The 14113-nt window shown below is 44.9% G+C and overlaps 1 protein-coding gene across 4 annotated transcripts in view; it reads right to left on the minus strand.

Moving 5' to 3' along the window:
* Mbs (Myosin binding subunit) overlaps positions 1 to 14113 on the minus strand; it is a 91524-nt gene that overhangs the window by 59091 nt on the left and 18320 nt on the right. For all 4 annotated transcript variants that reach the window (XM_075871003.1, XM_075871002.1, XM_075871004.1 and 1 more), the window contains exons 2-7: positions 10915 to 11045; positions 9586 to 9704; positions 6988 to 7147; positions 3700 to 3919; positions 1769 to 1958; positions 14 to 330 (exon numbers count right to left, since the gene is read on the minus strand). In XM_075871003.1, the coding sequence (XP_075727118.1) occupies positions 14 to 330; positions 1769 to 1958; positions 3700 to 3919; positions 6988 to 7147; positions 9586 to 9704; positions 10915 to 11045 (1137 nt within the window). The remainder of the gene's footprint in view (positions 1 to 13; positions 331 to 1768; positions 1959 to 3699; positions 3920 to 6987; positions 7148 to 9585; positions 9705 to 10914; positions 11046 to 14113) is intronic.

The following is a 14113-nucleotide window of genomic DNA, read 5'->3' on the forward strand; positions in this document are numbered from 1 at the left end:
TACAAACACTCACCTTGTCGTCGATGGTAATGGTTGCTACGGTGACGGGCGGTGACTCGACGGTCCTCGGGGCCAGCCCGGGGTGGGCGACGGTCACCTCCGCGGAGACCGGCTCCGCGTTGTCGGGACTTGGCCGCCGCAGCCTCCTCAGCGCCAGCGTCACCTCCTCTTCCTTCTCCGCCTGTGGCTTTGGCTTGTTGTCGGCTGCAGTGTCGGCGTCCAGGTATGCGTTGCTCACTGCTCGGTTCACCTCGTTCTTTCGCGCCACCTGTCGCTCCTCGGGTGAGCTTGGGTGCAGTTGGATCTCCCGCTCTTCTGACTTGCGTTCGACTGTGCAGGAAAAATGGCCGCACGAGTTTAGTTATAAAACTCCTTTCAATTTTAAGGGCACAAAAGAAAAAAATTACTTTTCTCATATTAGTAGATAACTCTTTCACAATTCCAGAATCACTATGCTAGCTGCGAGAACACACTCGGTAAGCGAGATAGTGCGCAAAAAAAAGAAAATACGGGTGGCGACGCCACCTTTAAATTGAAAACGAACTTGAAGTACATGTACACAGTGTTCGTTTGACGGCACTGACCCTGGAGCTCGACTGTCCATCACATGTCTATCCACCAGAGTCAGAATATCCTTGTCAACTCAAGGATATTCTGGCACATATTTAATATGAGAACTGTACGTGTGAATGATAGCAATGCTGTTATCATTGAAATGCATACTGCCCATACAAGCATCGGCAGTCGCAACGTTTCGCACATTCCTACCGTGGGGACACTCCTTTTTATATTTTTTTATATTCTTGATTAATTTTAACAAAACTGGCCGAGTTTAAGCATAGTTATGTGTAAATTTTGATTATTAAGTTTTTTGTTTAGTAAAGTGTAATTTTATAAATATCACACATTTTATGTGCTATTTGGGAGCAAGGTTTTTCCTAAACAAAGAGAGTTACAATGTAAACCTGCAATTACAGTAATTGTATGTACTAAAGAACTGTATGTTCAAAGCAAGAATGTATGCCCTAAACCTATATGAAAGAAGTTACGGTATGATAACATTCATGGGTGAGTTGATATCACATAAGGATTTCACTTATGACTGCTCAATATTCCACATGCTTTGTTCAAATAGGTATAGAACATCTTTTTTTTACAACATACAATTCTCATTACACATTATTGTAATATGCTAATGCACTCCCTAACTTTCTTTGTTCAGGAAATATACTTGCTCCCATAAAGGCACCTGAAACATCTGAAATTTAGAAAACTGCATTGTATGAGGAAAAAAATCTGCATGTTAAAAAATCTGCCCGCAAATATTATAAAAGCTCTGCAAGCTTCATTAAAATTCATCAAAAAATTTCAAAGAAGCAAATTGACAGAAAGAAGCAGTGAAAAATGAACACAGTTGACGATGGCAGCAAAACCGCACCACGGTTGCCTGAACTTTCTCAATCTTCTTGACCCCAACGCAAACTTCTTAATCTCATCTGCCCACCAAACTTTCTGCCTCATCCTGACATGTTTACTTCTCTTGGAATCCAGTATGTTAATGACCGGCAGTAATCACGCCTATTTGCTAAATGCCCTGCCAATGAAGATTTCCTTTTGATTTTGCCTAAAATGTCCTCAACGCACATTTGTTCTGTGCTCTGTTTTTTTTTCCTTAAAATTACATCTATCTTTTCCTTTTCATGGTCGCAGCACACGAGTCAAGAGCTGGCAGCCAGAGAGAACGTGAGAAAAATGTGGAGAGACTGACCCTCTTCGTCGACCTTGGCGAGCAGGAGTTGCGACTCGATGGCGGTGCGCTCGGCCGAGGTGTCCTTGACCACGACGCTGTTCTTGTCGGCGAGGCTCATGCGCGTGACAGACGTGCGGCGCTTGAGGGGCGGCGGCCGCTGTGCTTTCCGCTCCAGGATCTCCTGGATTTCGGGACGCTCCTTCTGCATCTGCACAGGGCGATAGAAAATGGTAGGAAATCGATCAATACAAAAATAACTTTTTGGTTGTGTTCAAAGGCAGCACAAATATGCAAAACTTTAAATTATGGTGTTTACTACCATAAGGTATCGCTACAAAGCAAGCCATAGTAGAAGACACCATATAATGTTTGACCACCAAGAGTTCATAACGTGGCGAAAAAAAAAACGATTAAGGCAGCTCACACTAGTGGCCCCCACTAAAGAAACAGTGGATCTGGTGACTTTCCCTTCCACCTTAATGCCCTCCTCCCTCCTACTACCCTTTCCCATGCCCTCACTATACTATACCTGGTCTGTTCGATTCGCCTGCACCACACGAACCAGTTCCTGAAGTGACTAGTGGCCCCCACTAAAGAAACAGTGGATCTGGTGACTTTCCCTTCCGCCTTAATGCCCTCCTCACTCCTACTACCCTTTCCCATGCCCTCACTATACTATACCTGGTCTGTTCGATTTGCCTGCACCACACGAACCAGTTCCTGAAGCGCTGCACTTTGCCATTTGTTTCAGCAGTGCAGCAATGACGACCTCTGAGCCATGCCATTCGTTTCAAAGGGTGCAGGAGAGGTGAAGCACTGGTTCACGATTTTCCTACAGCTCCTACGCTGATGGAGCCAGCTTGGTGCAGCCGTGTATGTGCGTACAAAGCCAAGCAGAGGACCCAGCATTTAGGCATATACGCTGTACGTGCCTGCCTACACTCAATCCTCATCATAACAAGGCTTCATCCTACACGAAAATAATTTCGTTATATTCAAATATTCATTATAACGGTTTATTTGTAATACTATATCTACTGCAAGACTATTTTTCACTTACTTCGTTATAAGTGATATTTTGTTATATCCAGTTTCATTGTGTAGAGGTTTGAATCTATACTAACGCGATGTGTTTTGCCGAGGTGTTTGTGCGATTTGCCATCAAGGTCAATGTTAGTAGACTGGATAAATTAGGAGAACAGATATTAACTCTGCCCTTTGTCGGTGCCTACTCGTCATTCGTTTCTGGCGTCGCACTGTGCCTGCACCGCTGAACCCGCGAACTAGTTCGGACTGGTGCAGGTCAATCGAACGAACTCACTGCACAACACTTTCGTTCAGCCTCTCATGATCATCTCCATTTTTCACTTGCTTTCCCTCCTCCTCATTCTCACTTCCATTTGCCATTCACTTGCTGAACCACACAATACAAAGCTATGCCATATTTTGCCCTCTCCCCTCCTCCTATTCTTCCTGCGCACAGTGTTGCTAGGCAACGCCATAATGTAGCAGAGTTTCTACACACACCAAACAAATGCAACAAATGAATCTCCACTAAAAAAAATATATGCCTGTTTTTTTTTTTTTTTTTTTGGTTCCTATTGACATCATCAATATGCAACCACCATAGCTCATAGAAAAACTTCTGCCCCCATGTTTCCCAATGCAGTGCTACAGCTTCTAGTTTATTTGGTTGCACTGTAAAATAGCATAAAAGATAGACGTGCACATGCTGGACAGAAGATACAAGCACTATAACTTTTTTAGCACGAACCAATGAGGTACATCGTTTGCTGTACGAGTTGTAGCCCCTGCGCCATCTGTCTAGCCTGTGTCCCTATCATTTGCGCTATTCTACAAATTAACCACAGTGGAGTTCCCACTTCATACCTGATTGTGAAAACAATATAGTTGATTGATTGATTGATTGATTGATTGATTGAACTCACACTATCCTGCTTCTTGCGAAGCTCCTCCAGCACAGGCAGCACTTCGGGGTCGGCCAGGTCGAAGCATGTCTGGCCCACGTAGTTGGGCAGAGCCATGTTGGCCAGGTTCTCACAGAGGAGGCGACAGGCCGCTTTCTGTCCCCAGTGCGCAGCGGCGTGCAGGGGCGTCCAGCCATCCACGTCCTGGGCGTTCAGGTCCACACCGGCCTGAATTAGCACACTGCAGAAACAGAAAAGAATAAAGATTATAATACAAAGATTCAGATGCCCTTGCCCAATAGGAAAAACAGGGGCAAGCCAGTGAGCATGCTTGACATATTACTTTCTTTTTTTTTTTTATCGAATCGCGCAAAACTCCCTCCTAGCAGTTTCCTTCCTCCACGACGGCGATCGGAGCTTCATTCACCTGCTCAGTAGCGCTACACTTCAGTTGCTACAGGCAACAATGACGGTTATGCATTTATATCCTGGCAACAGTAAGATGTGCCTGAAACTTGCCATCGGCAACAGGCAGCACTGACTGACACTCCCACGCATGCACATACATACCCCATAAAGTGGACAAGGGGATAGCCGCCGTGGTAGCTCAGTTGGTAGAGCATGGAAAATGCATTACTCGAAGGTTACAGATATGGTTCCTGCCCACGGCAAGTTATCGTTTTGTCCACTATTCTTTCTTCAAAATTGCATTAAATTACTTCTATCAACATCCCCTACACTTTCCTTGGCATAATTGTCTGTCAGTTCTCATTGGTATTGCATCTAAAAAGGAAAACGAGCCCTTAAATTTACCACCTTTCCTACAAGACTACCTAGACTCACAGCCAGAAGCTAGTATGGGGTTAAAAGAAACTGTCATGAGTGAGAGGGCGCGAGGCGCGTGCCAACTGCTGGAATGTGGTGGTGTGTGAGGACGCGAGGGTGCGCATATGCACCACGTTCCTTGAGCAGGATTGGTCGGAGGAAAAGCCTGCGGCACATGACCCGAGCGGTGGTAATAGAATCCTTGGAAGATGAGGTGTCACTGAGTTGTGGGGCTTCGAGCTGTGAAGATCAGGAAATTAGCATTGCTACGGCGACCAAAGCATGGTTCTGAATGCTGACATGGCAAGAGGCCCAGAAAGTGGCCATCGACCTCGAAAGACTCAGAGTGGGGAGGCCCAGACTTGCTACACCCTTTCACAGCAGTTCCCAGTGGGCCTACAACTCTTTCCGCCTTGTGCCAGGACAGTTGCGGTCCCCACCACAGTCATCCGAGTGACCCGTTGTTAGCTGCGCAACATGAAACGGTGCCATTGACGAGTTAGGCTTAATCAAGCTGGGCTGAAGATGCCGACGACGACTTGGACACCGGCAATTAAGACAAGTGGCTCGTTGGGTGGGAGCACCCAACGAGCCGGGAGCGACCGTAGGAGCTTGCCGAGGACGTCAACAATGGACTCAATGAACTGTCGCCATGGCAAAAGGCACGAAGACAACGAGGGGAACTGTATGATAGTTCGACTACCAAGATGCCATATTGGCTAGCTACAGGCTAGGGCTAGAGTTGAGCCGAGTTGTATGTGCTTGTGCATGCTACGTTAATTTCGAGTGCTTTCTTTTCCCATTTTGCATGATGAAGTGTTTGCCTTGCCACCAAGGTCTACAGTCTCTCTCTTAGTCCATCTTTGGCAAGCAGGTAAGATTAACTGTGATACAAATGTACAGGCAAGTGAGTAAAACAAACAAAGCATGTATCAGATTTTTTTTTCGTGATGTAAGGTAACTAAAATAAGAGATTTACACTGCAAATTTTGTAGAAATCACAGTGGAAATTGTGGGGATTAAGGCTAGCCCGCTGCCTTTGCGCGGGCTTTGCCGCCTTTTTTGCCGTTCTCATGTCCCAACATGTCGTCTCCCCTCCTTTGCTGCCTGCCGCGCTGGGGGAGAGGAGTGACGTTTAACCCCCTCACCCGGTAGCGGATGTTGACTGTGGCGCTGCGCGCAGAGCTTCCCGAGAGGTTTTCGCGCGCTACGTCGGTAGCGGACAGCCAGAGACTCTCTGGGACTTTAAACGGTGAGCCACGCAATCTTTTCCGTCCGTCGACTCCCGTCGCTCGGGGCTCGTCGGACTTCGCTGACGGCGCCTCGCGCCCGAGGCGAACGCTCACTTTTTGTTGCCCCACTGCGTACGCACGGCCGAAGGGCGGTACGGTGTCCTAGTGCGTGGCCTAGCTACACCGACCCATCTCCCTCTGAAGCCAACGCGAGCGCCTTTGCCCTCACTCGAGCAACCGGGCCTTGGTCCCGGTGTCTTCGTGGATCACCTTTACCGCGGAGACGTGCTCGTGGCACCCTGTGTAGTACTTTGCGCCCGTGGCGTGGATAAGCCTAATTGCTTTTTCCGTCGCACCCTTTTGCAACGGGCTCTACTGCGTTGGGTGTTGCCACAATAAAGTGTTGCGACTTTGAGCAGTATCGTGTTCTCGCCACGGCAACGGTTAACGCGTGCCCTGCCGCTCGCTAAGACCGGACCCACGCTAGTGTCCGTACTCCTTCGGGATACGTGTACACCACAAAATGAAAACCTTTATTACAAGAAAACGAGAAAGAGCAGAGAACAGATATCCAGAAGAAATATTACACTGAAACTTTGGCGAATAGCAAAGTGAGAGCAACAATCACCAGCACATCAAACAATACAGAAACTTTATGCCTAGTCACAAGCGTCTCACTGAAAAAAAAATATATATACATCAGCTGCTTTTGAAGGCTGCTTCCCTAATTACACATTCTCTGGGAGAGTTTCTCGAAATTTTGTCCCAACAAACTCTAATATACACTCATTCCTCATTATAGCACAGTTGCATCTTATAAGAAGATAAGTTTGTTATAACCAAATATTCGTTATAAAGGTACACTCATAACACTTATCTATTGCAAAACTGTTTTTAATTTACTCTGTTATAATCAAAACTGTTATGAATGGTTTCTTTATATCAAAGTTTGAGCATAGTTAACCCAGATATAAAGAATCCGACAAGAATCACAAGAAGTTCTACACACTGGTAATTCTATACAAGATATCTCAAATACTGAAAATATGTTTACACTATTGTTTAATCTACGCGATAGTTCGTTGTAGGTGGGGTTTCACTTCAATCGCTTGGCATAGGCATCACTTGTGCCACTTTGTTTCTGCTCGTGCTCTTCGCGCAGATTCAAGCTCAAGAGAGGGCCTTCATTGGGTTCACGCTGCCACGTAGCAATGTGTATGCACGCAAGTGAGAGAGAGAGAGAGAGACCGACCTCATGACCTTGAGGTAGCCCTTGGCAGCCGCCACGTGGAGGGAGGTGGCGCCCGTCTTGGGATGCACCTTGTCCGGCACCCGGTTGTTGTTTAGCATCTGCTTGGCATCCTCCAACATGAGCCGCTCCTCCTCGTTGCGAGCCGCCTCACAATCCACGTCTGCGTGCAGCGGAGGAGGTAAACAGTTGGTCATTTTAGGTTAGGTGGCTTTAAGTTAGGTTAGCTTAAGTTAGGGCTAGTCCAAATTGCTGGCAGTCAACATCGGAGCAATTTCACGGCCCCTAAGGTTTGAAAACAATGTCACTGTATACAAGTGAAGGAGGGGTTCTCACTTGACTCAGCTAGATGAAGTTACAAGCTGCTACTCTTCTTCTCTTGAAGGTATTAACAACAATATATAATTGTTGGTGTTTTACATTATAGATTTTACATTATAGAAAACAAACACTTCAATCAAGACGATCCAGATCCCATAGGGGAAAACGGGTGAAATGGCAAAAACAATGCCTCCCCCTTCTTCCACACTGCATTCTCTTCTATTCAGTAAACAAGCGCATGAAAGAAACACAAAGACTGCGCCCCAACTGCAGCATTTCTGGCGGCGGCACCCTTTCGTTGCCTCCCGGAGCATGTCGCTCGTCGCCCTGACATAACAGTGACAACGTAAGAAGACTGCCGACGAATACGGGAAAATAAACAAAAGATCAAGAGAAATGAGAAAGTAAGTGTGCCACCCATTGTGCCAGAATGTAGGAGAAAGAGAGAAAGAGCAAAAGAGGACACGAAGCATGAAAGCTGGGGAACACCCTCTAACCAGAGGTTTAGGTTGCCACTACTGTTGTCGAGTTATTCTTGGCAAAGGCTGGAGAATGTGTGGGTGTTAACGCGCGCAGGGAGACCAAAGAGGTGCCAAAAACCAGGAATATAAACACACACACACACACACACAGACACACACACAAATATATATATATATTTGTGTGTGTGTGTGTGTGCGTGTGCATGTGTGTGTGTTCTTCTGTACAAGAGCTACGTCAGACCAATATTAGAGTATGGGTGCACTGTGTGGGATCCTCCCACAAATGCCGATTGCGACAAGCTTGAGCGAGTTCAGAACATAGCTGCAAGATATGTTATCCGTAGCTATGAGAGAAACCTTAGCATTACTGCTACAAAGGAAACATTAAAATGGGAGCTTCTAGAAAAAAGAAAACAAATTTTGCGCTTGAAGCTTTTTCACAATATATATCATGGCCACATTAGAATTGACCGTAATCAGTATATTCTTCAGCCCCATTATATATCAAGACGAACAGATCATGAGCTCAAGGTTAGAGAATATAGCTGCAGGGCTAATCTTTTTAAAGGCACTTTTCCCCAAAACTATTTCTGAATGAAATCGTCTGCCTGCTGACAAGGTCAGCATAATATATACTGAAGCTTTTACGGCCACTCTTTGACATTTCATTCTGTCTTCAGCTGCAGTCGAATTTTATGCAGTGTTTAGTTCGTATCACATCATTTTTCTACATTTATGTTTGTACAGTATAAATTTCATTTTTGTTTTCTCTCTTCGTCTGGGTTAGCTGATCTTTATGAAATTCATGTGCATTGACAACAATGTATGCCGCTGTTTCTCCTTAGTTTTTCACTACCAATGTTCTTGAAATGCATGATTTAAGAATTCTCTGTGTAACCCCCCCCCCCCCCCCCCCGCACTGTAATGCCTAAATGGCGCAGTGGGTACGAGTGTAAATAAATGAAAAATATTTTTTTAGGGAGATTACAATAAAGAGGTTGTAGAAGTGGGCCTGATTGGAATGAAGTTCACATTAAGTCGACTTTCAAACACAGTAGGCCAGGTAATGGTAGTGCGAGGATGACTGCGGTTATGCCAGGATGCTTTTTCTGTCACACTGTTGCACATACAAGGGCTCTTCCCTGGGACCTAAGCTCGTACACGTACAGTGACAGAACATTCTGTTGGGTCGCACCGGATCGGTCAAGGCCCATCTGACGGTCAGTCATGAAAGCAGCATGTGGAAAAGGCAGTGCTGTAAATCATTTTGTCATTTGCTAGACAAAGAAGGGGCACAGAACGAACCAAGACAGTGTCCCATCCTATAGAACAGGTGAATAACGATCACTAACCGTGTATTGGATCGGAACGTGAGCAATCATAATATGCGACACCACCTTTGACAAACTATGCCCCAAATGTTGATATTCAGCTATAATAATGCCATATTTCCTCATGCGTTTAAAGCTTTTCAGAATTCTCTATACTGCCCTTCAGCAGACAATCACACATGATGAAGCATTCTTCAGGGGTGCTTCTTCAACTATACTAGCTATTCGCTCTTTCTCATGGTGGCACGCTTTTTTCTATGATTGAATGCGTACAATACATTGTGTCTCCTAGAGACCTAGCGAAAGAACACGCATGCATTATTAATCAAAATGGAACAACATACCATGCCGGTGCACTAATATAGCAGATACCCTTGTTGATTTCTGGCACCAAACTTTTTGGCAGAGTCAAGGGTGAAAGGTATTTTGGAAAGGCAAAAAAATCTTGGATTTCAGCGTCCACTCACTGAGCCTGTCAATCTCGGCTTGAAGCAGCTCTTCCATCTCCTCAGACTCGGCGATGTCAATGGGAAGGTCGCCATCGTTGTTCACTCGGGAGACATCCGCTCCATGCTCAATCAGGTACCTGCAATGCAATTTAATAACAGTGATTGTTGGGGTTTTACATCCCAAATCCACAATATCATTATGAGAGACACTGTAGTACAGGGCTCTTGAAATTTTTACCCTCTGAGGTTCTTTAAAGGGACACTATAGGCAAATATTGAGTCGATGTTCATTGCTGAAATAGCAGTCAGAAAACCTCTTTTGTGCCAAGGAAGAGCTTATTTTGGAAAAAACAAAACCACAACAAAACCGACACGGACCACATTTTAGTGGTCCGTGTCGCGTTAATGCACCTCAAATTTCCTGCCTCAAGAAGCGGACCGACTCGCGTCATTGTTACCGTGCACAACATTTCCCGGCTTTACTGCGCGGCCGCCAACACTTTCATTAACAGAGCAAAACTAGCGGGAGCCACAGCAGCAACAACGGCCATTGAGCAATTTCCTGTCATGGCCTCCAAGATGGCAGGCGTGCTCGGTTCAACTGGGCCTCACTAGATGGTATGACTTGTCCGGTTTATCCAGGCGAAAATTGAACTTTTGAACCACTTGCTCCATTCCCCATAGCCACATACGGCACTTCTTTTTTCCATGAATCAAACAGAAACGAACAAGCAGGATTTTATTACGTCTCTTGATGCAGAGAAGGTTCGTTATTTAGTACAGCTAGTTTGACCACTAATGATTAACTGTAGGTGGTAACTCTGATGTCATCGGGCTCATTCTGCGAATCTCCTACTCGTCGAGCATTTAGCTTGATTTCTCGGTAAGTAGTGCACTGCTGTTGATAATACTCTTATTTTAGATGTTGTCATACATTGAGCTGTCACTATGAAGTAAATTGTTATTTGACTTTAGTGTCCCTTTAAATAGAAAGAATGGTCATACTAGCACAGCCCTCCGTTATTTTAAACCATATCAACATGCAAGCAGACAACAATGCAAACTCATCGTTTAGGAAGTTTAAATGGCTCCAGCCAAGTTCGTAAAAAGTCCGACATTTCGGGACCTATTCGGTTACTTCCTCGGGAAATGCCTGTGTCATGCTCTCGACGAACTAGGCTGGAGCCATTTCAACTTTCTAAATCTTCTGTCCAGGAAGGCAGATTCCCGGCGAAATGTTTAGATTTAAACTCATCGCTTCATGGCGAGCATTGGCACAGACAACACACAGACACGTCATTTGGCTTCCACACGCTTTCCAACAGAAGCCAAGGCAGGAGTACTCACCTGGCCACGCTGACAAAGCCACAGGAGGCCGTAGCATGGAGCGGCGTCCAGCCCTCGTTGTCGCCGAGGTTGAGGTCGCAGCCATGCTCCACGAGGAACTCCACCATCCCCATGTTGTCGTCGATGCACGCCTGCACACAAGAAATGATGGTACACGTTCCGAGGTCCAGAAACCAGTGAGAGCTTAGGCACATTACTAATCTGTAAACCTTGACAAGATGCATTAAGACCGATAGTCTATAAACGTGTGAAACTTACGTGATTTCATACCAAGGTTCTGGAGAACAGATTAAGAGAAAGTATAAGTGTTAGAATTGATTACAGAATACTTATTAGCAGTTAACTTCAGTAACAAAATAAATATTTATAGCTGCTTTATTTCTTCATAAACCAAGTTCAATGGCCCACTCATATTACATGCGCAATCACAAGAAAGAATTTCAATACGAGGTCATTGGTATAAACATATTCAGAAAAACAGCACTGCTTTAAAATGCAAAAAGAAAAAATATGCTGTCCTCTGTCTTAAATGAAACTTTGTCAATCACTAATGTTGATGAATGCCTTTGTTTTCATCATCTGAGCCACATGCGCTGACAACACGCATCCCCCTCTCCTTCCTTTTACTTACTGTATATTAGTGCACACACAATAAATATGCTCTTGACAATCAATGCCTGTCCTCGTGTTTTTTTTTTTCCTTCATGATAGACATGCAATAGTTATTTGCTGGTACAGAGCGTTCCTAAAGAAAGCAGGAAAAATACTTGAGTTCCTGCAAAACACTATGTCCCATGTCTCGTTAAAGGGCAACTCCGGCGATTTTTCGAGGCCAATAAATCTCAATGAATTTCACTGGGTACTTTCATTTGCCCGTTTGTGCCATTCATGCCAAATTGCAGGCTTGAGAGTCTCGCAGATTCTTTTCAAATGAATTTTACAGCTTGCCTCGAAACACTCACCTCGCTTTCCAGAATTAATAGCAACATTGTGTGTGTGACATTAATTTTTGCAAAGCAGAAGTGATGGAGCTGGTGTGCCACTGCAACGTCTTCTTGTCTGCTGTAGATAATGTGGGCTTGGTCAGCGCTTCCTTGGTTGAGCGTGCAATTTCCTTTTCTGTGTTGGTGGGCGTGCAAGTGGTGCCAAGTGGTGTTGTGTTGTGGGTGGCACACTATTAGCGTAAGCCACATATAAGCGTTTTAGCCAATTACTGCGGGCACAAACTTGCATGGCCTGGACAAGTCGTGCCATCTGGCAGCGTTATGCACAACCAGACAGGTTCTAGCAAAGTATTACATCATACATAGAAGCGCACTCGGTTGGGTTTCAGTTTCGGTATTGCATTTTTTTTACTAATTGAAAATTATTTTTGAATTTGTTTAGCATTTCAGCTATTGGGCGTGGGACAAGAGTCAGCTACATAAAAGCACCATTATCCTGATTTGGTCAAAGAATCGCCGGAGTAGGTCTTTAAACATTGTATTGCCTTCACCAACACTGGAGTTTGTAGCAAAATATTAACGCAATAGCGTTAAAGAGCTCATTTCGCAAAAATTCCGGTGTCGGCGTTGTTGGTTGTCAGCGAAAATTCATCATCTTATGTGCGACCAAGAAATTGAGAATAATGCAAATAAAATAAATAAATGACAAAAAAAAAACCCTGGAGGAGAATAGAGACCGAACCAGAGTGGTTGGGGTCGGAATGAGGATTGAACCTGGGTTGTTTGCGTGGGAAGCGGATGTTCTAACACACGGCCATGCCTCTGCTTGCCAAAACAGTGAAGAGAACTTCCGCTGCTTGAAAATGCACTGAAAGTAGCTTTCATGGTTCACAAACACATGCGTCCTGTATGTATACTACACAATGCAACATGAAATATTGGAGTAATAAAGCTTCATGGCTGGTACCCCACTACAAAAGGCACACACGCTACTGCGCCTATTCCCTTGAAGTCACGTAGTGGGTGCATAGCAAATTCGAATATCTTTCATGCACTACAAATAGGATGCCGATATCGCGTTCAACTCCTAAAGACCAAGCTTTTGGGTCCCCTAATTTTTTTTTTTTTCAACTACGAAGGACAGAAGGAAACTTTAGGCAACAAGAATACTTAAAGGAGCCCTGCAACACTTATTGAGCATGGTCAGAAAACACTGCCGATCAGTAGTAGAGGCTCCCGACAACACGCGAGCCAAATATTATAACGAAGGACGCGGCCTGGAATTCACAATAAATTATCAAAGTCAGCTAAAAATTGCTTTCTCTTCTCTCGACAAATCACGCAATATACCCAAAAATCACGTGCGAATTACCCATTTATCAGCCATTGGCTGAATTGAACATGGCGCGCTCGCTCGTTACAGAGATCGTTGCAGGAGGCCACTACTTGTCCACGTAAACGCGCGCGATCACACTGAAAAAGCCGTGCATTCGAAGAAAAAAAAAGTGCTGAAGGTCACGGGGCACGCGGGATGTTTCTCTATGGACCTGCCATCCCTCCTTGCTTAGGTTCCAGCGCTTTCACCGGGACGACAGACGAGAGAATGCGATTGCAACGTGTGACAAATCTTTGCAACTCCGCTTGCACTGAACGGATTCTTAAAATTTTTGCGGCGTTGAATTCGTGAGGCAATAGGCTCTTCCAGTAAATTCATTCCACAGTTACTCTAAAATGTGTTTCAAGGCACCTTTAATTTACCATAAGCTCAGCATTCGCAGTAAAACTTACCAAAAACTTGCAGGATGCTTAAGCTTTGCCTTCAGGAGTAAAACAAGATAGTATAATAAGGCCCTGTTGATCCTTTGCTTGATCGATTGCTAGCATGGCTTCAGTTCTTGGTGCACGACTCAACCATGTTGTAAAGAAACGAACAGTGCACCTAGCACTGGCCATTTCGAACCGTTCTACAATGCCTACTACACCATAATTCTTCCTCTTGCAAATCATTGAAGGGCCAGCTAGGAGTCTGTAAGGCAACACACGATCTATGCTGCTGCTCACTTTATTAATGCTTTTGCAGCCAACAATGATTAAATATATCTGAGCGTTTTGCAATGGGTGGGTGCTTTAAAACACGCACCCGTAGCACAATTCACATGTTTGACGTCCGTCGCGATTCTATGCTTCTGCCATGCAATATTACATGCGTTACGAGACTCCTTCTGCTACATGACACTCATATAGTGTTTTTTTTT

Source organism: Rhipicephalus microplus, chromosome 8 (assembly GCF_043290135.1).
Source record: "Rhipicephalus microplus isolate Deutch F79 chromosome 8, USDA_Rmic, whole genome shotgun sequence".
NCBI classification, from domain to species: Eukaryota; Metazoa; Arthropoda; class Arachnida; order Ixodida; family Ixodidae; genus Rhipicephalus; species Rhipicephalus microplus.